This window comes from Cibotium barometz, chromosome 25 (genome assembly GCF_041138505.1).
Source record: "Cibotium barometz isolate CiBa-2024 chromosome 25, ASM4113850v1, whole genome shotgun sequence".
NCBI classification, from domain to species: Eukaryota; Viridiplantae; Streptophyta; class Polypodiopsida; order Cyatheales; family Cibotiaceae; genus Cibotium; species Cibotium barometz.
Genome location: NC_141070.1, coordinates 13,924,636 through 13,948,982, shown reverse-complemented (window position 1 = coordinate 13,948,982; position 24,347 = coordinate 13,924,636). Strand labels below are relative to the sequence as shown.

Sequence of the window (24,347 nt, the reverse complement as noted above, 5' to 3'; positions counted from 1 at the left end):
TTGCTGACGTTTTGCGCTTGGCTATGGCATAGCCACCGCATCCCAGCTTCTTGCACCCCTCCCTACTTTGCCACAATGACCTGCTTATCGTAGCCTTCTCCTGCTAATAAGCAACATTGCCACATAGTGGTCTCATTTGCTTTGGTTGCTGCAGAGTTACACCCTCACGACCACATAGCCCATTGCCTCATGGTGCTTCAGATCTTTCCCTAGGTGCTACCTCTCTTTGTTGTCTTCACTTCTTCAACAAAAAACATCCCTCTTCTTGTTGCCCTCCTCTCCTTATTCTTCTCCCTTATCATAAGGTAGTAGTGGCTACCTTGTGAATGAATATAGTCGTCTAGCAACACATGCGAGAGTTAGAAGCTTTGTGGGTGGCCTGGTTATAGGTGAGCTCCTCTTAGATGGTGGTTGTGGCCTTTGGGTGGCCTGCTTTGTGGGGGGTGATAGATCTAACATACCTCTTTGCCATAGCCTATGCAGTGCGGTCTCTCTCTTTGTCCGAAATAGCAAGAAAGAACATGGTGTGATAGAGAAAACGTGGTAGAGAGGGGGAAGGAAGAGGTACGTTAGATTTTTGAATTAGTGGAGGTGGTTGGCAAACTACCCCTACTGAAGAATAACTTCACTTACAGACTTAAGGTAAGAAGTAAGATGGGGCCACGTGCTGGAAAAGAAACCGTTTTGAATTTTCTTAAATTCACCTTAGTTACCTATATTAAGCTGTCCTCATCTTCACCTTTTCAAAGCTATAGAGACGAAAAGGAGGGTATGTCTAAAAATCACGCCATATGGCATCACCAAAAGTCAACGTGTGTTCCTAGTAGAAGATAGTAATGTTCTTTTGCTCAATGCCATCTCACCATATGTTTCACACATCGTCGCGACCGCGGGCAAGCGCCTTGACCGTTGGTGTATGATCACTGTTGTGTGAAGCCCTTGTACATAGCAGTGTCATCCAACTGCCACAAGGCCCCGATGACACAAGGACGCTGTTTAGTTTACATGAGCGCCCTGAATATCTGATGGCACGTTATATCTCTTGTGAATGATGGGTCCATTATTTTCTTCTTCCACAGTATTATTCCGCTGCCACATCTAGTTTATCGAAGGAGGCCGTGTGGATTATTTATTGATGTGTTACCGGAATTGGGTCTCCAAGTCCTTCACCTTGCTGCGTTTCTTTTCACATTCTCAAGCGGAAACTGCTGCACTTCACTCAGGAATCTGTTTGAGGTATGCTGTTTGAGGAGCTCTACCAGCTGTTTTTTTTAAAGAAGAGAGAGAGAAAAAAACTACATTATTATATGCTTTTTATGACAATTTCAAGCTCATTTTAAATTTCTTGCATTCTTTGGCCCTCTTTTCTCTTTTTGTTTTTAAAACACACACACACACACATTCATAGACGTGTGTGTGTTAAGGGAATATTTTCTCAGGATACTTTTTTTTCTCCTAAAGAGTATTTTATGGATGTGAAAAAGGAGGGATATAATTAAAGCCGAAGACTTCCATGATGTCCTGTACAAATTGGAATCAATGCGTAAGCAAGGGATGCCAGTATCACAAGATGATATATCCCATCTTGTGCAAGGATCTAATGGCATCAAAGACCTTGCAGCTGGTAGGAGTGTCCATATTCACATGGTCAGCCATGGGCTTGATGCCTTTGCTACTTTAGGGGACCATCTTATTCGCTTGTTTGCCTCTAGCAGGTGCTTGTTTGAAGCAAACATAGTGTTTTGCAAGGTATCAAAACCCAGCGTTTATACATGGCATGCCATCATTTTAGCACATGCTAATTCTGGTCGAAATGAAATGGCTTTGGAGCTCTATCATCAAATGCAACGAGAGGGAATTATGCCGAACAGGTTCATATTTACAAGTGCTTTGAAAGCTTGTGAATGCATTGGACCCATTAGGATGATGCATGATGCAATTGTTACAACAGGACTCGACTTAGATTTGGTTGTAGGCAGCACGCTTATTGACATGTATGTCAAGTATGGGACCGTGGAAGAGGCACGTGGTGTTTTTGATGGGCTTCCCAATCCCGATGTTGTGTCATGGGGCGCCATGATCTCTGGATATAGCCAACATGGTTGTGGCCTTCTTGCTCTTGATTTTTATGGAAGAATGCAAGACAAGGGCATACAGCCGGACAAAATCAGATTCTTATGCGCTTTGAGAGCTTGTGGTAGCATAGGAACATTTCTTCATGGCAAAGCAATACACACACAGATTGTCAAGAGTGGGCGTGAATTGGATATGGCAATTGGGTGTAGTCTTGTTGACATGTATGCCAAATGTGGGAGCCTCCTCGAGGCAGAAAAAGTCTTTGATGGGCTACCATCTCGGGATGTGGTCATATGGGGTGCAATGATTGGTGGATACGCTCAGTATGGACATGACTTTTCTGCTCTTAACCTTTTCAATAGAATGCGACAGGATGGCATTGAGCCCAATAAAATCATATATGTGTGCATTCTGAGAGTATGTGGCAGTTTAAGGATTACAGGGATGACCAAGTTGCTACATGTAGACCTTCTTATGTGTGGGCTGGAGTTAGATATTACTGTTGGGAGCACCCTTGTTGACACGTATGGAAAATGTGGGAGCCTTGAGGAGGCGCACCATTTATTCGATAGAATGCCAAATCGGAATGTTATGTTATGGAGTGCCATCATTGCGGGCTATACTCGGGAAGGGCATAGTGTGTCTGCTCTTGAATTGTTTGAGAAGATGTGGCGAGAAGGTGTAGAGCCCAACAAAAGCGTTTATACATGCATAGTAAAAGCGTGTGGTGGCACAGGATCTCTAGAGCAGGGCTGGTTGATACATGACAAAATTTTGAGAAGTGGACTTGAAGCTGATGAGGTGGTTGGCAGCGTGCTTGTGGACATGTATGCAAAATGTGGGCACCTTGAGGTGGCCAGGAAAGTTTTTGATGATTTGTGTAGTCGGGATCTTGTTTCATGGGGCGCGATGATTTCCGGGTATGCACAACATGGGCATGGCTGCAAGGCTCTTGAACTGTTTGAGAGAATGCACATGGGTGGCCTAATGCCAGATACCGTCATATTTTTGTGTCTCTTGAAAGCATGCATCACTGTAGAAGATGTAGAGATGGGGCAGCTGATTCATGACCAGATTATCAGAGCTGGAGTTCAGTCAGATGCGGCGGTTAGAAACACCCTTATAGACATGTATGCCAAACGTGGATGTCTGGATGAAGCGCAAAAAGTTTTTGAAGAATCATCAAATACTGAGGTTGTGTCATGGAGTGTAATGATTGCTGGCTATGTTCAGCATCATCATGGTTTTTTGGCCCTTGAACTCTATGAAAAAATGCAACAGGAAGGAATACAGCCTGACAAAGTCATCTTTTTATTCATCCTGAAAGCATGCGTCACTGCAAAAGCCTTGAATAAGGGAAGGTTGATGCATAAACATATTATTTGGAGTGGACTTGAACCAGATATGGTTGTGGGGAGTGCACTGGTGGACATGTATGCTAAATGTGGTAGCTTGGAGGATGCACGCAAAGTGTTTGATGAATCGGCTGACCATGATGTGGTGACGTGGGGCACGATGATTGCAGGGTACACTGACCATGGGGATAGTCTATCTGGACTTGAGCTCCTCGTGCGCATGCAACAAGAGGGCATAATGTGTAATGAAGTCATACTTATATCCTCTTTGAAAGCATGCAGCAGCATTGGAGCTGTACGTCATGGTAAGCTGATACATGATTTCGTGATACAAATGGGACTGGATGCAGATATTGTCCTTGTGAGTGCTCTCATTGACATGTATGGGAAATGTGGGAACTTAAAGGAGGCACAGAGAGTGTTTGATGTTCTTTTACATCCAGATGTGGTGTCATGGGGTGCATTGATTGAGGGATATGCACAGGATGGTGACTACAGGCTTGCTTTGACTTGCCTTGATGAGATGCAAGGACAAGGCCTGAAGCCACATTCTGTGATTTATCTCAGTATTCTCTCAGCTTGCAGTCATGCTGGCCTACTGGACGAAGGTCAGAGATGCTTTCAATCCATGAAAGCCAACCATGACATTAAACCGGGCATAGACCACTTTAACTGCATGATTGATCTCTTTAGCCGCACAGGATGCCTGAAAGAGGCAGAGCAGTTGCTTCACAGCATGCCGATCCCTCCTGATGCTGTTGGGTGGATGTCGTTGCTGACAGCCTGCAAAATACATGGAAACATGGAGCTGGGAAGACGTTGCTTCGATGAGGTTGCCTACTTGGATCCCATTGCTGCTGCTGGGTATGTGCTGATGTCCGACATTTACGCTGATGCTCAGAAGTTTGAGGATGTTCAGAGAATACAAGTGCACAGGAAACATGCTGGTGCCTGGAAAAAGCCTGGCAAAGCTTGGATCGAGGTTAGTAATAGCATGCATGAGTTCATTGTTGGAGAGAGAGCTCACCTACAGAGTGATGAGATGCATGCAAACTGGAATAGATTGAAAAAGCTGATGAATGGTGCTGGGTATATGCCTGACTTTGAGCTGAGTAGTGAATTCTAAAAACATCTGAACTGGCTAATGATTAGGCCAAAGCTTTTTGGATTTGCAAGTCAATGCCAGACGATGCGCATCATGCCACGTCATAGGCCTATGGGCAGGCTCACGGGTGTAAGCAGGATCAAGTTGATGAATGTGTGAGGAAATTGGTAGAAGGCACACACACCATAATGGCAAATGACACAAGCGCAATTGGGGCACTCAAGATCTCTTCATGGACAACTAGGTAGGACATTGTTTTAAAGGCCAAGCTTAATGTAATGGGGCCATATGTGTTCCCAACTTGCCAACCAATCTTTTTCAATGTGTTACGAAGAACTGGGATGCAAACATCATAACAGTGTTAGCAACGGCTCTTTTTGGACAAAAATGTGAGATGGGTCTTAAGTGACAGCGTGCTTTTTTTTACTGCACCCCAGCTTTGGTTCGCCTTTTGTTGGTCTGTAGGCAAGTTTTCGAAAGGCAATAATGGTCAAAAGACTGGATGGCTTCTGCATTTTTCCTTGTGGAACTTCCAAATTATAGGGTTTAATGGCTACTTGCCCCTCCTAATTGCAATTGGCTTGATTAAAACAGCAATACAGTAGCAGTTTGGATTTCGCTGGACCTGGTATCCCGCAAGTTCAGAGTTCCAATGTTGCTGAACAGTAGAGTGTAGAAAGCCATCTATGGAGGTGTTATCTTTTAAATGCATTCCTTGTATCATGTGCTTGAAGGAGCAATGGATTGTGCTGCACGATGTTTGGATTTTGAATGAACTGCCTCATGGTTTTGTCCCACGTTGTTCATAAAATGTGGTTCAAAGTGACCACTGCGATGCAAGGGACCACCATCAAGTGAGAGAATTCGGTTCAATGGCTTCATGTGTGCCTTTCTGGGTTTCTACTCATACTTTTCCCCTTACAGGTAGCTCTCTCTCTCTCTCTCTCTTTGCTGCGTAATACATTTCTTTAGTGTTCTTTTGGATAGACAGGCATTTAATCTATGGTTTGAACAACTCATTCCAGGTGGAAGGGCATTTTACAGGCAGATGTCTTCTATTCCCTTGTTGAATGTGTTCGCGATGAACAAGTGAATCATGTAGTAAAGCATTGTCAGTTAAGAAGAGCATTAAAATCTAGGAGGATCTGGAATGAGCAAAAGAAGAGGCAGCTACCACACAAGATAAGGTGCCCAAAAGCCATCTTTATTCTAAGATTCTTGTTCCATACAAATGGCCTCCCTCTCCTTGGGAGTCAAGTAGAAGGTCATTGTTGCTAGCCTCAAATTTATGGTAAAAGCTCTCTTTTTCCTCAAATCTATGCGGTCTTCATTCCAACCCTGCTTGGGGTTTTTCGACAGCTCTGCAAATTGCAATCTAAAAGACTTGAGCTTTCCTCAAATCTAAAAAATCTTCATTCCAACCTTGACTAGGATTTAGAAGCAAATTTTGTAAGTTAGGTTTATGTAACCAACTATGCCCGGTTAGAGATTAAATAATTCACTTAGACAATCAAAACCAGGACTTTGCAATGATACTAGGTCAAATGTAACATGTGGAAGCTTCGTGGTCGAATCGGTAACTTCAATGCTCAGAATTCAGCAATCTTTCATGACGAATATAACGCACAAAACTGAAGTAGATGTGCAGAAAATAGAGAGAGAGAAAGAGGGAGAAGGGGACACAGTATTTGGTCCCAAATACCCTTTGTAAGGCCCCCACCACGAATGGTGTATTTGCTTTATTAGAATGATGAAAATCTGAAAAATAAAGACTGAAATCTTGACCTGCAATGTTCACCTTGGTAGGAGCACTACCATGGCTGTCCTAGCCCTTGGAACACGTCCACCCTTTGTGAGAATATGAGATGAATGATTGAATTCCAGCATTGGGTTTATATGCCCCCTACTGCATCTAGTCGGCCAGTTCTACATGTAGCAAATCCTCACGACTTGCTAGAAAGGCATTAAATGCTAATAAATCTAGTGTTTTCACACTATGCAAGGCCTAGCCATCCCAAGCAAGATGGCTGGATGCTGAGCAGCCTGTGTGGGCTGTCCCACACCTGGCCTACAGGCAGCAAAGGGTCTGGTACCCTGTCGGCTGCCTAGCCAAAGGCTCTAGGGCTGGCCGACAGCCCTTCCAGCCCAAGCCATGGCTGGTGGGCACAGCCCGGGCCCTCGTGGCCCCTAGGGGTTGGTTCTATACCTTCCCCATGCCCAATGCAACAATTCTAAACTCTGATCTGGGTAGCCCTATGGGCTAGCCCTTCTCTACATGCAAACCTACATGCCTACAGAGGTCTGGCATCCAGTTGCAAACCAGATACACAGAACATCTGACATCATTCCAGAGGGAGACTCATAGCACGGACTGGCACTGCCTCATGTGCAGGACAATGCACACTTGACCTTGGATGTAACTACTGCCTAATTTCTCGGGATTCATATTGTAAATTCTCTATTATCCATGGACATGGGTGTTGGACACCCCATGTAGCCATGGAATGTTTATGGTTAAGCTTCCCATGTATGTGTATGCTAGTTGTATCTACGAGATCCTGGTTGCATAGAAGCATGTTAAAAGCATTTGATGGATCTTGGAGAACCAAATGCAATATATAATGCCATGGATAATTGATGGATCTTGGCGAGCCAAATACCATAGCCCTTGTAAATATCAAGTACATATAAATAGATGCGGCTTCTTCCAAAATATGTGTTTAAATGCATACTTTTGTGTGCATGGCTTATTTTATTTGTGTGTATTGTTTTGTTTGCCTGGACAATGCTTGTATTTTATTGCATGAGAAGCTCATGGATCTGGGGACACTTGGATTGCACCCATGGGTTAGTATGTTGCATAACTTGTATGGTTGATAAACTTCTTTTCCATGATCAAAAACCCTGATGCATGCGACATGCATAGTTAGAAACCCCCATACATGCGACAGGCATGGCCAGAAATCCTCATGCATGGCCAGAAACCCCCATGCATGCGACATGCAAGCTTTTTTAACTACATGCATGCATCATGCAATGCTTTATCTTTTCATGCATCTAAAAGTGTACCATGCAAGCTTACTTTTTTAACGACATGCATGCATCATGCAATGCTTTATCTTTTCATGCATCTAAAAGTGTACCATGCAAAAGAGTCATGCAAGCTAGTTAACTCAAAAGAAAAAGATAAAATGTAAACTTTTCCTCCTCTTTTAGCTACACGAGTTGCTACTTTGCTAATAGCCATTCTTTGATCCAAAAGTCTTACAGAAACCTCTCCCTATCACATCTTTTCATGAGCAGTAACCTCCACTCCTTCTCTTCATCTAGGCGCCTCTTTCTAGGCTGAATAGAACTCTATGAATTCAGATTTCCAGCCTCATTCAAGAGTACTTCTTGGCCTTTGTTTGTTGCTCTATCTAATGCACTTATTCTAGAGTATTTTTTCAGCCATACCATAGTGTTTTTATTTCCCCAAAACACTTAGAAGCTGGCTGAATTCTGATATTCAGAATTGAAAGTCTCCATTAAAGCTAGAAGAAGAAGAAGAAGACTATTCCCAAGATTGAAGCTGTGGAAGAATCATCTTGGATCCGGTTGCTATGCGGGAGAACCCTTGGGAAGTGCTGGGCATTCTCCTAAGGCTGATTTTCAGCCATTAGGTGGTTGATTTTATTGAAGTTAAGCTACATTTGAAGAAACCGGGATTGTTGGGCAACATAGTTGCATCCAAACTATGTTTGGATGTAATCCAATCACTATGTTTGGAATCTTTTCAGCACGTTTTCCAAACGTACTAAACGTATCGTTCACTGTGTTTGGAACCACTTGCTAGGCAATCTTGGTGAAGGGTGCTGGGCACCATATTGCTAACTTGCAGCTGGGCAACTTGTAGGCAAGTATAGTGTTATTGTAAGTTGTTTTCATATTCAATCATTTTGGAAGAAATGATGGTGTATGGCTGGACACCCGTTTTATGTACTTGTAAAATTCTTACTCCCTTAAGGCAATACATATCCTTCAAGGGGGGAGGACCAGCCCATCTTGTGGCCCCTTGTGTAGGATCATTTCTTTTTAGTACTTCCACATTGTATAATCAATTGTTATGGCTATGTATGTGGGATATGGAAGTGATCAAAGGATGATAAATCTTGTGATTTCAGTATTAAATTTTGTATAACTACACCCCCGTCTATGACAGTGGTATCAGAGCTCCGGTTCTCTACTTTGCGTAAATCTTTTTATGATACTGGATAAGACCGTGGAGGAGTCATTATCCGTGAGGGAAGGTTGGGATTCTAAGGTAGCCCTCCTCTTATTGTCACACTCTGAAAGGAGGTACCAATGGTTTTGGTGACAGCTAGCGTGTTGGAAAGACCTTGTGGTCCTCCTGTCCGTGTAGGGGCACTGTTGTACCCTTGTGGTCTATTCCATATCATATTTAGACGCAAGTAGAGACTAGTCTTGGGTATACATAATTGAGTTGCAAACAAAGCATTGTTTTGGACAGCTTTGACAGTATTTTTGAGTTGTGTTTCCTTGCTCTGCTGAGGAAAGGGCAACTCCAACAGCCATCATGAGCAGTTCTCCACATCATAGTAAGGTTATGTTGCAGCAATTACAGTCCGAAGTGGCTGAATTGAAGTCTATTTTGGCCATCCCAGAAATTCAGCATACTCTTGAGTCTCTCAAGAAGAGGCATAGAGATCCAACACTTGATGCCTCTCAAGAAGTCTCTTCAAGATTCCATACCCGTTCTCACTCTCATGCCCATAACTGTTCTCCTTCACCTAGCCACAGTTCTTCTCCTCGTAAAAGCCATTCTCGCCATCACAAAAGCCATGCTAAACCCAAAGCCCGTTCTCCTTCTCCCACTCAAAAGCCCTCAAAGAGATTGAAGACTTTCAAGGCTGGGGATAAAGATCTTAAGTTTGAATCTTATAATGGTAAACGGGATATTAATAAAGCTCTTGCTTTTATTAGATAGTTTGAGGTTGCATTTGTGAATGGCAATTTTACTGAGAAGTCTAAACTTCGTCATGTGGGCATGTATTTGAAGGATACGGCTAGCAATTGGTGGCTGACCAAGATTCTTTAGAACTAGGATCCAAAGTCTTGGGAAGACTTTAAAATTCAGTGTTATGAGCAGTTTCTTCCACCTGACTTTGAGAAAGATGTAAAGAAAGAGTGGGATTGGCTGTCTCACAAAAAGAGCATGAAAGTGTGTCTGCAAATGTAGATAAGTTTTGGGCTGTTTTGCTTAAAGTAACCCCCTTTATGAAGATTGCTAATGATGAGAAGATGCAGAAGTTTGAAAGTGGTCTCCAACCTATGATTAGGATGAGCCTAAAACTCTATCCTAATAGTACTTTACAACACATGATGGAGTCGGCAGTTATTGCCAAAAGTTTGCTTTCAAAAGGCATCCCCAGAAAGCAAGAGTTTAGCTGGGTGGACAGCAAGCTAGAAGTGGAGAAAGAGAGCAAAAGAAGAAGGGGTTTGACAAAAAGAAGCCGGGCGGTAAAAACAAATCAAACCGCCTTAGTTCTGAACAACTTAAGGAGTATCGGGAGCAAGGTAAATGTTTTCAATGTGGTAGCAAAGACCATATGAAGAGGGAATGTCCTCAACTTGTTAATGATGAAGGCACCCATGTAGCCTCACCCTCTTCTAATGTATTACCAGATGTTCAAGGCAATACCTCAGCTGATCCAAATGGCCGCACTTGCTAAAGGCTTGGGGTAAATTGCAAGATAAAAATGCTTTGTTTTTGTTTGATCCGGGTTCTACTGACAATTTCATTTCTATTGAGATGGTAGAAGCACTTAAATTGCATCTTGAGCAAATGGGATTGAGTATGCATGTAGAGTCTGCTTTTGAAGGATTGAATGCACATGTAACACCAGTGGTTGGCAAGCTTCGCATTCAAACTGGCAACTATGGTGATCATGAGGAGTTCCTCATAGGTCCTACTTCTTCGGGATATGATGTGTTACTTGGCATGCCCTAGCATTTTCGCATGCTTCCAGTTCCAGACTTTAAAAGGAAGACGCTTGCCTTTACTCATAAGGGCAAGCAGTATTGTATTCATGCAGACGCTATTGGTGCAACTATTCCCGTTGTAGGCCATATTGCCATTAAAAAGCAAATAAAGAACTCTATTTGTTTGTACTTGGTTTTTGTCAAAGAGCAAATTAGGTCTAAAGATGAAAGCATGACACATCTAGATAAGTCTAGGGTAGATTTTTTATATCATTATGAAGATTGTTTTGCAGATGCTTTGCCTAAGCAACTTCCCCCGCAGCGTCCAAAGGATCATCACATTGATTTGATTCCTGGGAGCTCACCTCCAAATCAGCCCCCTTATAGAGTGAGTGCAAGTCAACAAGAAGAAATCATGACACAAGTCAATGATCTTCTTGAAAAGGGTTTGATACAACCCAGCTCATCACCTTATTGCTCACCCGTTTTGTTGGTACAAAAGAAAGATGGTTCATATAGAATGTGCAGTGACTACAGGGCCTCGAATAAGATAACCATCAAGAATCGGTTTCCAATACCGAGAATTGATGATATCTTGGATAAACTCCAAGGGGCATTTGTTTTCAGCCGCATTGATTTGAAAAGTGGTTATCACCAAATAAGAGTAGCTCCTCAAGATGTACATAAGACAGCTTTAAGGACTACATTTGGATTGTATGAGTATTTAGTGATGCCTTTTGGTCTTACTAATGCTCTTGCTACTTTTAATCGCATGATGGATCGTATTTTTAGAAATCACAGAATGTTTATAGGAGTTTTCTTTGATGATGTGCTAGTTTTCTCCAAATCCGAGGAGGAACACAAGCACCATTTGGCTATTGTTTTTGAAGAGCTTTGCAAGCATAAACTTTATATCAATCCCAAAACGAGTGAATTTTTCTTGGCTGAAAATCATTATCTTGGCCATATTGTTTCTAAGGATGGTATACACATGGTCCCTGCCAAGATTCAAGCTATTGTTGATTGGCCTGACTTGATTTCTGTGCATGAAGTCAGAAGCTTTCTTGGTTTATGTTCATATTATTGCAGGTTCATTAAGCATTTTGCTCTTTTGACTGGTCCATTGCATGATCTTACAAAAATTGCCTTTGTTTGGGGTATTAGACAAAAGATAGCTTTTCAGAAGCTAAAGGATGCCATTAGTCAACGGCTAATTCTTATTGTACCAGATTTGCATAAATCCTTTGTTGTGGAATGTGATGTAAGTGGTGATTGCATAGGAGCAGTGTTAAATCAAGAAGGCCATGCCGTACTTTTGAAAGTCGAAGATTGTAAGATGCAGAGATACATAGTACCATCTATGAGAAAGAATTAATGGCTGTGATTCATGCTTTAACCATATGGAAGCACTATCTCTTAGGTGCTAAATTTATGGTCAAAACAGATCATCAGTCTCTGGCACTTTCTCACACAGAATTCTCACAGAGAAGCAAATGCGGTGGACTAATTTTCTTTCCATGTTTCATTTTCAGATTCTTCACACTTCTAGAAAGAATAATTCAGTAGCTGATGCATTATCTTGTAGGCCCAAGGTGAATGCTATCACCACTGCCTATCATGAGGACCTTTCATCTATGCCTCAACTGAATAATACTGATGAAGATTTCAAAGAGATATGGGCTGATTTACGGGCTGCAAAATCAGTCCATCCTTTCTCCATCAAGGATGATTATTTATATCACCATCAAGCCATTTGTGTAGTCAAGCAGCTTCGTCAAAAGGCCATGGATGAAGCACATGCACCTCCCTATGCAGGTCATAGAGGTATTTTGCACACTACTCAAGCTTTGGAAAGATATTTCTATTGGCCTTCCATGCGGACTGATATAGAAAAACATGTTCGTGAGTGTGTGGTATGCCAAAAAGTTAAGTATGATAGGCATAAGTTGCCTGGTTTACTTCAGCCTTTGCCTATTCCTCAAGCACCTTGGGATAGCACAGCAATGGATTTTATCACAGATCTTCCTTGATCTGCTTATGGTAATAATGCTATTTGGACTATTATTGATCTTTTTAGTAAACAAGCTCATTTTATTCCCGTAAGAAAGACTATCAAGCCCAATGATATAGCTCGACTCTTTCTTTTTCATATTTTTAAACATTATGGAATGCCTAAGTCCATTATGGGAGACAGAGATCCAAGGACTACGAGCTTATTTTGGAGAGCTCTCTTTGACAATATGGGTACTAAGCTCAATTTCTCTTTTGCCTATCATCCCTAAACTGATGGGCAAAGTGAAATAGCAAATTCAGTGGTCCTCGATCTACTCAAATGCTATGTTTCTGATCAAAAGGCAGCATGGGAGAAGTATTTACCCTTGGTTTAGTTTGCATGTAACAATACAATCCATCCCTCCACTGGCAAAGCTCCATTTGAGGTTATCTATGGCAAGGTAATACTTCCACCCATCCTTCACACTAAGGATGAGATTTTTGTTGTTGATGAATATGTGATGGATAAGCAAAGCACAAGAAAGCTGCCGATCGGCATCGGCGTCATATGGACATCAAAGAGCAGGATTGGGTTCTTCTCAAGTTTGAAAAGGCGCGTCTCCACAAGAGGCTAGGACAAGAAGGCAAGGCTCTCAAACTTGCCAACAGGTATTATGGTCCATTTCAGGTTATTCAAAAGATTAATGATGTGGCTTTTATGTTGGCTTTTCTCAATCATTGGAAGATACATAATGCTTTCCACATCAGCCTGTTGAAACCATATATTGGAACTCCACCTTCTCAACCAGTTACAGAATATCCACTAGAAGTGGATGATTTAGAGGAGGTACTACAACCCGAACAGATTGTCTTCCATCAAGAGCGTAAGCTTAAGGGAGGCAAGGTCATACGCAAGTATTTGGTTAAATTCAAAAACTATTCTCCTATGGATTCAAGGTGGATGCAAGAACAAGATCTTAAAGAATATCTCGATCTCCTCAACAACTACTTGGAAGCTTTTCAGTTGAGGACAACTGTCATATCGTAAATTCTCTATTATCCATGCACATGGGTGTTGGACACCCCATGTAGCCATGGAATGTTTATGGTTAAGCTTCCCATGTATGTGTATGCTAGCTGTATCTACGAGATCCTGGTTGCATAGAAGTATGTTAAGCACTTGATGGATCTTGGAGAACCAAATGCAATATATAATGCCATGGATATTTGATGGATCTTGGAGAGCCAAATACCATAGCCCTTGTAAATATCAAGTACATATAAATAGATGGGGTTTCTTCCAATATATGTGTTTAAATGCATACATTTGTGTGCATGGCTTATTTTATTTGTGTGTATTATTTTGTTTGCTTGGACAATGCTTGTATTCTATTGCATGAGAAGCTCATGGATCTGGGGATGTCTGGATTGCATCCATGGGTTAGTATGTTGCATAACTTGTCTTAAATTAACTTGTATTGATGGATTTGTACAGGAATAATTGGCATTTTGAAGGCAGTCCACTCTTATGCGGATTTTCTATCTCCGTGTATGCATGACAATCTAGCTAAGTATGGTTGATAAACTTCTTCTCCATGATCAGAAACCCTCATGCATGGTCAAAAACCCTGATGCATGCGACATGCATGGTCAAAAACCCTGATGCATGCGACATGCATAGTTAGAAACCCCCATACATGCATGGCCAGAAATCCTCATGCATGCGACATGCATGGCCAGAAACCCCCATGCATGCCACATGCAAGCTTTTTCAACTACATGCATGCATCATGCAATGCTTTATCTTTTCATGCATCTAAAAGTGTACCATGCAAGCTTACTTTTCCTAAAAGTAAAGCATGCAAGCTCACTTTTTTCCAAAAGAGTTATGCAAGCTAGTTAATTCAAAAGAAAAAGATAAAATGTAAACTTTCCTCCTCTTTTAGCTACACGAGTTGCCTTAGAAGCTGGCTGAATTCTGATATTCAGAATTGAAAGTCTCCATTAAAGCTAGAAGAAGAAGAAGAAGACTATTCCCAAGATTGAAGCTGTGGAAGAATCATCTTGGATCCGGTTGCTACAAGTTCTATGCGGGAGAACCCTTGGGAAGTGCTGGGCATTCTCCTAAGGCTGATTTTCAGCCATTAGGTGGTTGATTTTATTGAAGTTAAGCTACATTTGAAGAAACTGGGATTGCTGGGCAACATAGTTGCATCCAAACTACCATTGGAACATTCACTAACGTTTGGAAATATAGTGAACGTGCACTTTTGATTTTATAGGTTAAAAAAACGGACGCAAGTCAACGTTGTTGTTTTTTTTTTCTTTTTCGCTTTTCCTTACGTGTGTGTGGCAGCCTCTGTGCGGTATCTCTGTGCGGCGCTCAAGTCTTCTCCTCTATGTGGCGCTCAAGTCTCTCTGTCTCTCTGCCTCTCTCCCGCACACGCTCAAGTCTGTGTCTCTCTCTCTCCCTCCCACAAAATTGAAACTAAAGGTTGTATAGTATTAGTAAGTGCTTTAATGTTCATTGATGAATCTTCGAACTTCATATTTCAAAATTTTATAAGTAAACTATAAATTTTGTATATATATATATATCGGGGGCAGCGTTCACTACGTTTGGAATCTTTTCAGCACGTTTTCCAAATGTACTAAACGTATCGTTCACTATGTTTGGAACCACCTTGCTGGGCAATCTTGGTGAAGAGTGCTGGGTACCATATTGCTAACTTGTAGCTGGGCTACTTGTAGGCAAGTATAGCGTTTGTAAGTTGATTTCATATTCAATCATTTTGGAAGAAACGGTGGTGTATGGCTGGGCTATACACCCGTTTTATATACTTGTAAAATTCTTACTCCCTTAAAGCAATACATATCCTTCAAGGGGGGAGGGACCAGTCCATCTTGTGGTCCCTAGTGCAGTATCATTTCTTTTCAGTACTTCCACGTTGTATAATCAATTGTTATGGCTATGTATGTGGGATATGACAATGATCAAAGGATGATAAATCTTGTGATTTCAGTATTAAATTCTGTATAACCACGCCCCGTTTGTGACATTGGACTCATAGAGTGGAGCCTTGGCTGACTCGTCCCGGGCTCACATGGGACATCCCATGGTTCTGCACCTTCTTGTTCAAATCTGTCCATGTAGCATCCAAGTGTGGGATGCACGTGATATCCCCTTTTGCTTAACTTGATGGAAGCTGCATAGCCTCCAAATAGTCCGTCAATAAAGCCGGATAGTCGTCGAAGAACTCTTTGTCAAGCCATACCGCTTCATGGGTCCCTTGGTCGTGAAACTTCGTGAGGAACTGTCTTTGTCTTCGGTCGAAGCCATGCTTGAAGCGGTGCAAAAGGATCTATTCTGGAACCATCACTTTAGTATATTTGGTTTCTCTTGGTCTTTCACTTCTGAAGGGATTGGACCTGCATACGGTTTTAGCCAACTGACAAGGAACAACTTAATTGAAACCTCATTAATTTTTCTCTGGATGGGAAAAGGTCCGAAACTCCTGAATGATAGCTTTGGGCATCACTTGCCCACCTGTTTCAATCTTTGCTTGATGATCCGAAGATAAATCCAATCTCTTTCCGAGAACTTCATATCCCTTCGGTCTTTGTTGGCGTGTCGAGTGTAGGTCTCCTGTGCTTTAGCCAACCTGTCTTTCACTGATTCCAAAATCTCCTGGTAAGACTCCATCATTTTGTTCGCTTCAGGTACTGAAGACGAGGTTTTGTTAATAGCAATTGGAATGGTCTTCCAAACGCTGCTTCATATGGAGTCCTGAAAGGAATTATTCAAAACAGAGTGAACTGAAGGCAAATACGATTCCCACTTGCCTTGTTGATCGTGGACATAACACTTCAGCACATCAAAGGCCAACTGGTTGTAGATTTATGTCTGGCCATCAGTTTGTGGGTGAAATGCACTGGAAAAATTCAATTTAGTACCAAACTTATCAAACAATGCCCTCCAAAAATGACTGGTAAACTTGGCATCTCGGTCTGACACTATGATCCTAGGGATTCTGCCAATCGGGTACCAATGCCAAATGAACAAATGGGCAACATCCTCGGCGGTCACATTGGCCCTGCAACAAGGGATAAGCATAACAAATTTGCTAAATCTATCAACAATAGTCAACACTGAGTATTATGCTCACCTGGACTGGGAGGCGGATTCGTGACAAAATCCATGGATATGTGATATGCAGCGGAAGTCTTTGTATTGGAAGATCCTGTCACACAAATGCTCACACCGTCTTCTGTATCCTGAGTTTCGTGAGTTTAGCAATCCATTTCAATACTTCAAACTTTAAAGAGATGAGAGAGAGAGATATGAGAACTGTACACCAGATTGGGTCCCGAATTACCCACTGAAGGGCCCCCTATCCCGATAACGAGATAGTATTTGCTTTATTTCTTTAGAGAGAATGACTGTGGACTGTAGATAAGCCAAACGCAAGATCTCGGAGGATGGGAGAGTGGCTGATCTGTACATTGCTGTAGAAACACCTCGATGACTTGATCTCGAGCCTATGCACTCTTCCCAAGGGCATGAGGAAGGGCTGCACACCTGAGGCTGAGAGAAGAAGAAGGTGGACTGTTCTACACTATGTTAGAATGCTGAAAACACTTATGAATGCTGTGTTACCTTCACCAGACGAAGGCTGCATGTATGGATGATGCACAGAAGGTTGGATACTGATGCAAACTGCAGATTCAGGGCTGGAAACTGCTGCACACTGTTGATTCAGGGCTGGAAACTGCTGTGAACAGAAACGCAGACCTGTAGGAAGCTGCTGAACTGAAAAACGCAGGTGTTCTGAGGCTGCTGGACAGAAACGCAGAGGATCTGATGCTGCTGGACAGATGCAAAAAACACTGGCTGAACCCTGGCGTTGAACTGGGGCTGATCTATATGCTGAATCTAGGCCTGAATTGATGCTGAATCAGGGCTGAATGGATGCTGAAGGCAGGCGCCTAGGGCTGACTGAAGCTAGGGTTTCTCAAGGGGCTGGAGAAGCAAGCTTATGAGCTCCAAGGGCTGGATTAGTCTAGGGCTGAAAGCAAGGGTGCTCCTAGGGCTGAGGAGGAGAGCTCTTAGCACAATGAAGACTGAATGAGAAAATAGGCTCTAGGCAAGCCTATTTATACTAACTGGAGGTTGGTCATTTAATAAAGTTTATATTTATAAATGCCCAATAATGCAAATAATGCTAAATAAATACTAATAAATATGGGAAAAATACCATATAAATCCCAGTAAATTCCCTAAGGCTTTGGGGATGTTCTAAATGATGCACAGGCATATGAATGCATATTATGCAGGATGCAGAGTGCTTTCTGATGCAAACCCTAAGGCTTCTACTGACTCTACATGCATGAATGATTCTCTCCAAGTGGGTTAAGGGACTTGACTGACTGACTGACCCACTAAGGCTGAGGAATGACCTACATAGCTTGTGCCTGACTTATCCTGGACTGAGGATGTACAATGGGGTCACGGCGTACGACAATTATCATCCTATTGGGTTCTAAAACTGTACAACTGCTGCACTTCTGATGATGAGCCATCTTGTTACCATGCACTGAGTGCAGAGTGCATGTGACATTCCCTCCTGATTAGCTTGGCGGCAGGTTCATGGCTTCCAAGTAGTCCGCCAATAAGTGGGGGTACTCCTGGAAGAACTCCTCGTGGAGCCATACGGCTTCGTGGGTGCCTCGATCTCGGAATTTCGTATAGAACTGACGAATCCGTCGACCGGAACCATGCTTCCATCAATGAAGAAGGATCTGCTCAGGCTCAATAACTTCGGCCTCGTCTACCACGTCTGGCTGCTGTTCATCTGAAACATCAAACACTTCTGGACCAACATATGGTTTTAGCCAAGAAACATGGAAAACATCATGCATTGTCCAACTGGTAGGCAATTTTAACTTCATGGAGACATCACTTAACTTCTTAACTATTGGAAAAGGGCCAAAACTACGGAATGAAAGCTTGGGACAATGTTTGCCCACTTGTTTTAGTCTTTGTTTCATGATGCACTGAGAGACCCAATCCCCTTCCTTGAAGTGGATATCTCGTCTAAACTTACATGCCGGTCTGTGAACTGAATGATGGCCAGGCTCAAAATTGAGGGCCAAACTGGGTTGAGTACCAAACTCTGCGGAATCGACATACTGATCTTCTAAGTCTTTTCCAGAGATGTTGAGAATGGTAGACTCCTGACTGGTCGGGATGCTGGTCTTTCTACTAAGAACATCTCCTACTGGGTTATGTTGACCAGGGATGTACTTGATCATTCCTCCAACCTGGTGGAAGAGCTGACCCTGTCTAGTGTGCTGAGCACTCCACTGGGCACTTGGCATCGTCGGGACCCACTTAAGTGCTTGGTGGTCTGTGGTGACTGTGAAAATGTGTCCATAAGGAACATGTTCCAAATGTTTGAGAACTGACTGCTGTTCTAGCTTGCCCTTGAAAGTCTTGGAAAGACAAGAGGGAAACTTGCTAGGAGGTTCTGCTAACTGTGGGATACTGGGTAGGAGATCATCCTTAAAAATGTCTGAATGAGAAAGGAGATCTGCTAACTGAGGGACTGAAGATGATGAGACAGCGGTTATTGATGAGATAGAAGCTGTCTGAGCATAAATTAATGCTCCTTCTGCTCCCTTGCATATAGCTCGTCGGGCCTGGAGATGAGAAATCATAGGAACGCCAAGAATACTCCTATCCCCCCGAATCATGACAGGCTCAGGAAAACCTTTAGAGATAATAAAGGTGTCCTACCCCCAATTGGGAATAGGTTCATACTGACAAAACCACTGGATTCCTAAGATCATGTCACATCCCAAAAGAGGAGAGACAATGAAATCTCGCTGGAATGAGGCCTTTTGAACTTGAAAAGAAAACTGTTGTGCCTTCTGAGAGATGTGGGTGCGGAGACCAGGTGTAAACCCGTCTACCTCCAAATGATAGGGCACTAAGGTACAGCTCATGTTGGTAGCCAACTGGGGAGAGATGGCGTTCTCAGAACTGCCCATGTCAAAAAGGATTATGAACTGTCGGCCCTTGGCAGAGCCATAAGCCCGGATCAGGCTTTTCTGTGTGGTTGTTGCCTCACCCTCCTGCTTAGCATCAAGTACCATGGATGGCATGGAATGCATAGAAGGTAAGATCTGAACCGCATTGTTGGTAGCAGGCAGGTCTGGACGAGCGGGGGATACTGCGGCAACTGTGGCAGAAGGTTCTCTGGAGGCTTGCTCCGCTTGTCTTTTTGGACAATCCTTCTTACCATGCCCAATGGTATGATAGAAAAAACATCTGTTTTCTGACTGATACTGTCTTTGCTCCTCTGGAGGAAGATAGCCTCCAGTGATGCCTGCTTGAGCCTTTTCCTCAGGGGTCTTCTTAGGCTTGGATTCCTTACCCCCTGAACTAGAGCTAGGACTGTTGTCTGTCTTAGTGTCTTTAGAAGACGAATTACCCTTCCCCTGTTGGGGTTTGGTACTGGACTGAGATGACTGCTTGGGCTTGCCTCCGTTCATCTTCATTTCTTCATTCTGAGCGAGAGTCAGAGCCCGGTCATATGTACTTGGTTCAAAGTTACGAACTGTGAACCGAATGTTAGAGTCCAATCCAGAAATGAATATCTTGGCCTGCTCAGATAACCCTAACTGCTGTGCTAAAGTAATAACCTTACCGGAAAATTGAAGCACTGGGGATCCGTTCTGTCTGAGTCCATAGAACTCGTCTTTCAGACCGGTCATGTACTGGGGCGGGAGAAATCTGGTCTTCAGGTCATGGACAAAGATGTCCCAGTCAAAGGCTGTGACACCTGTGGCCTGGTCAGTATGAATACTAGACCAATGCTGCCACCAAGTAACTGCCTCACCAGTGAGATGGGGAGCCGCTAAGTGGACTTTGTCTTGTGGGTCTGTGATCTTAGCTAAAGGAAAATGAGCATTAAACTGATGAATAAATTGATTAACTGAAGAATGATCACACTTACCATCATACTTACTGAAATTTGGTTGACTGCGAATGATGGTGGTTGATGCTGCTGCGGGCTGCTGACTGGTGACACCTATGACTGGGGAGACTGAGGAGAGCTGCTGATACCTCAAGTGTATGGCCTCCTTTTCCCGTTGGTGTTCGAGTAACATACATTCTCGATCAAGCTCACGTTGGTGTTCCCGAGCGGCGAGTTCAGCCTGACGCCGGTCTTCGTCGATCCTGCGTTGGGCTTCCTCATAGTCCCGTCTTTCTTCTTTTTCTCTTCTCCTTCGGGCCTCGTCCTCTCTCCTTTGATGTTCCATCTGAAAGAAGAGGGAGATGTAGTTGGGTGCTGCTGGAGGTGTAGAAGGACGTGCTGCTGCTGCTTCCAAGAGTTGGAGACCCTCCATGAGTAGCTGGTTCTGAGCTCTAAGAAGAGCTATGGTGTCTGCTGTAGGCGGAAGAACAAGGTCTCCTTCGGGGGAGACGTCTTTCGGCTGATGAGTACTCTCTCCTGTAGACATGATGCTGAAGTCGGTGGTCGTGCCGGAACGCAATCTAACCATCCAAGGATGCCCCCACGCTAGGATACGGCGTGTGTGGACAATCTGAATCTGATACCAATGTGATATGCAGCGGAAGTCTTTGTATTGGAAGATCCTGTCACACAAATGCTCACACCGTCTTCTGTATCCTGAGTTTCGTGAGTTTAGCAATCCATTTCAATACTTCAAACTTTAAAGAGATGAGAGAGAGAGATATGAGAACTGTACACTAGATTGGGTCCCGAATTACCCACTGAAGGGCCCCCTATCCCGATAACGAGATAGTATTTGCTTTATTTCTTTAGAGAGAATGACTGTGGACTGTAGATAAGCCAAATGCAAGATCTCGGAGGATGGGAGAGTGGCTGATCTGTACACTGCTGTAGAAACACCTCGATGACTTGATCTCGAGCCTATGCACTCTTCCCAAGGGCATGAGGAAGGGCTGCACACCTGAGGCTGAGAGAAGAAGAAGGTGGACTGTTCTACACTATGTTAGAATGCTGAAAACACTTATGAATGCTGTGTTACCTTCACCAGACGAAGGCTGCATGTATGGATGATGCACAGAAGGCTGGATACTGATGCAAACTGCAGATTCAGGGCTGGAAACTGCTGCACACTGTTGATTCAGGGCTGGAAACTGTTGTGAACAGAAACGCAGACCTGTAGGAAGCTGCTGAACTGAAAAACGCAGGTGTTCTGAGGCTGCTGGACAGAAACGCAGAGGATCTGATGCTGTTGGACAGATGCAGAAAACACTGGCTGAACCCTGGCGTTGAACTGGGGCTGATCTATATGCTGAATCTAGGCCTGAATTGATGCTGAATCAGGGCTGAATGGATGCTGAAGGCAGGCGCCTAGGGCTGACTGAAGCTAGGGTTTCTCAAGGGGCTGGAGAAGCAAGCTTATGAGCTCCAAGGGCTGGATTAGTCTAGGGCTGAAAGCAAGGGTGCTCCTAGGGCTGAGGAGGAGAGCTCTTAGCACAATGAAGACTGAATGAGAAAATAGGCTCTAGGCAAGCCTATTTATACTAACTGGAGGTTGGTCATTTAATAAAGTTTATATTTATAAATGCCCAATAATGCAAATAATGCTAAATAAATACTAATAAATATGGAAAAAATACCAGATAAATCCCAGTAAATTCCCTAAGGCTTTGGGGATGTTCTAAATGATGCACAGGCATATGAATGCATATTATGCAGGATGCAGAGTGCTTTCTGATGCAAACCCTAAGGCTTCTACTGACTCTACATGCATGAATGATTCTCTCCAAGTGGGTTAAGGGACTTGACTGACTGACTGACCCACTAAGACTGAGGAATGACCTACGTAGCTCGTGCCTGACTTATCCTGGACTGAGGATGTACAATGGGGTCACGGCGTACGACAATTATCATCCTATTGGGTTCTAAAACTGTACAACTGTTGCACTTCTGATGATGAGCCATCTTGTCACCATGCACTGAGTGCAGAGTGCATGTGACAGGATATATCTTGGAAAGGTTCTTCGGAAATTGGTAAAGGTTGTAACAACCCTATCTTCTTCCTACGAGGAGCTTTCACTTGCTAACAAATGTCACATTGTTGCACATGTGCAAACATATCTCGCCTCATTCTGGGCCAATAATATTTCCTTTCTAACTTCCCCCTAGTCGAATTCATGCCCCTGGTGACCACCAGTGATGGCGTCATGGGCGTCATGGTGGAGAAGAGGTGCCCTGAACGACTTCAGGACACAAAGTCGGCTTTTGTAGAAAAGCCAACCATTGCGTATCAAAAAGTGGCATGGTCTTGTGGCATCCAATGCCTGTTCTCACTCTGTACCAAATTCCTTGGAATCTGTGTACGTGTGCTTCATGTCATCTAGCCCCGTATCAGCGAGGTCGAGTCTAGCGGTCTGAATCAAAGTCACTTGTCCCTTCTTGCTCAAAGCATCGGCCAATGGGTTGGCCTTTCCTGGAAGGCATTCGATCATACCACCAAATTGTTGGAAGATCTGGCTCCAGCGGTATTGTCAGTTACTCCATTGTGCACTTAGCATTGTCTGAATTGAGCGTAATGTTTGATGGTCAGTGTGAACCTCAAATTCACGACCATAAAGGAAATGTTTCCAATGTTTCAAGGCTTGAATGACTGCTAGGAGTTCCCGATCATAGACCGAGTAATTCTTTTCTGCGGGCAGTAACTTACGAGACATGTAAGCTACTGGATGGTCATTCTGTTGTAAAACACCTCCAATTGTGATGTTACTTGTATAGGTGATCACTTGGAACGGCTCGCCCCACGAGGCAAGCATTAGACAAGGTGCTGTTGACAAAGCCACCTTGAGGTTCTTGAATACCTCCAATGCTCGTGGAGTCATTCGAATCTGCTGCCTTCTAGTCTTGACACCCTTTAGCAGATCGGTGAGATCCGCCGAGAGGTCAGAAAACTTGTCTATGTGGCCTGGCATATACCCACAAAGGATCTTATGTCAAACGCAGTCTGTGGTACTTTCCAATTGACAATCTTGGCCACCTTGGCCAGATCAAGTCGGATGCCCTCGACATTGATAATGTATCCAAGGTAGTGAACAATAAAATTTTGACTTCTTCTCATTGACGTAAAGCTCATTGCTTTCCAATAACTTTAAGACTTTCTCCACATCAATGTCATGCTGCTCAACGGTAGTTGAAAATATTAATATGTCGTCTAGAAAAATGAACACACACTTCCCTATTAAGTCCCTGAACACACACGCATCATCATGCGGTTGAATGTGGCTGGGGCGTTCGTCAAGCCAAAAGGCATGACCACAAATTCATAGTTTGTTTTTGTTTTTCGAGCCGGGGGGTCAGAGATGAGCATGCTCATCTCTGAGACTCAAGCAGAGAAACGCTTTTGTCATTAGCTTCGTCGACAAATTCATAGTGGGCCCGTTCGGTACGGAAGGCTGTCTTGGGGATGTCCTGTGTGAAAATATGCCTAATATTTACCCAGCCCAAAAAGGGCCGCCTTCTTTGCTGGCCGACTCCCATGTTGGCCGCCCAAATAAAAAAACCTCATATAAATATGAGGGGCTCCACGTTTACGTGCATCATCAACCCACGATATCCAGCCTTGCGATCTTCTCTCTCTGCGTTTCAACGCAGGCGGGATATCTCCTAGATTGTATATCTCAGTTTGCATCGCCATCTTCTGCTGGTCAGCACACAGACGGCTCACAGCCTTTTTCACCGCCTACAGCAGGTTCGTAGGTTCTCTTGTGGCGTTGAACTTCTGCTGGTTTTACCCGCCTACAGCAG

The 24,347-nt window shown here is 43.4% G+C and overlaps 2 protein-coding genes across 6 annotated transcripts in view; both read left to right on the top strand.

Annotated features, from left to right (window-relative positions):
- Positions 1 to 835: 835 nt before the first annotated feature.
- LOC147624267 (pentatricopeptide repeat-containing protein At5g27110-like) overlaps positions 836 to 24,347 on the top strand; it is a 43,609-nt gene continuing 20,097 nt past the window's right edge. For 3 of the 5 annotated variants that reach the window (XM_086819237.1, XM_086819238.1, XM_086819236.1), the window contains exons 1-3: positions 842 to 1,236; positions 1,485 to 5,460; positions 5,562 to 5,723. In XM_086819237.1, the coding sequence (XP_086675363.1) occupies positions 1,136 to 1,236; positions 1,485 to 4,557 (3,174 nt within the window). In that variant the 5' untranslated portion in view covers positions 842 to 1,135 and the 3' untranslated portion in view covers positions 4,558 to 5,460; positions 5,562 to 5,723. Of the gene's footprint in view, positions 1,237 to 1,484; positions 5,461 to 5,561; positions 5,857 to 24,347 lie in introns of those variants that run through there. The other 2 variants (XM_086819239.1, XM_086819235.1) reach the window with 2 other exon arrangements.
- On the top strand, positions 13,079 to 13,558 carry LOC147624268 (uncharacterized). The gene has a single exon (XM_086819816.1). It carries the CDS (start codon positions 13,079 to 13,081, stop codon positions 13,556 to 13,558), a length of 480 nt encoding a protein of 159 aa, XP_086675942.1.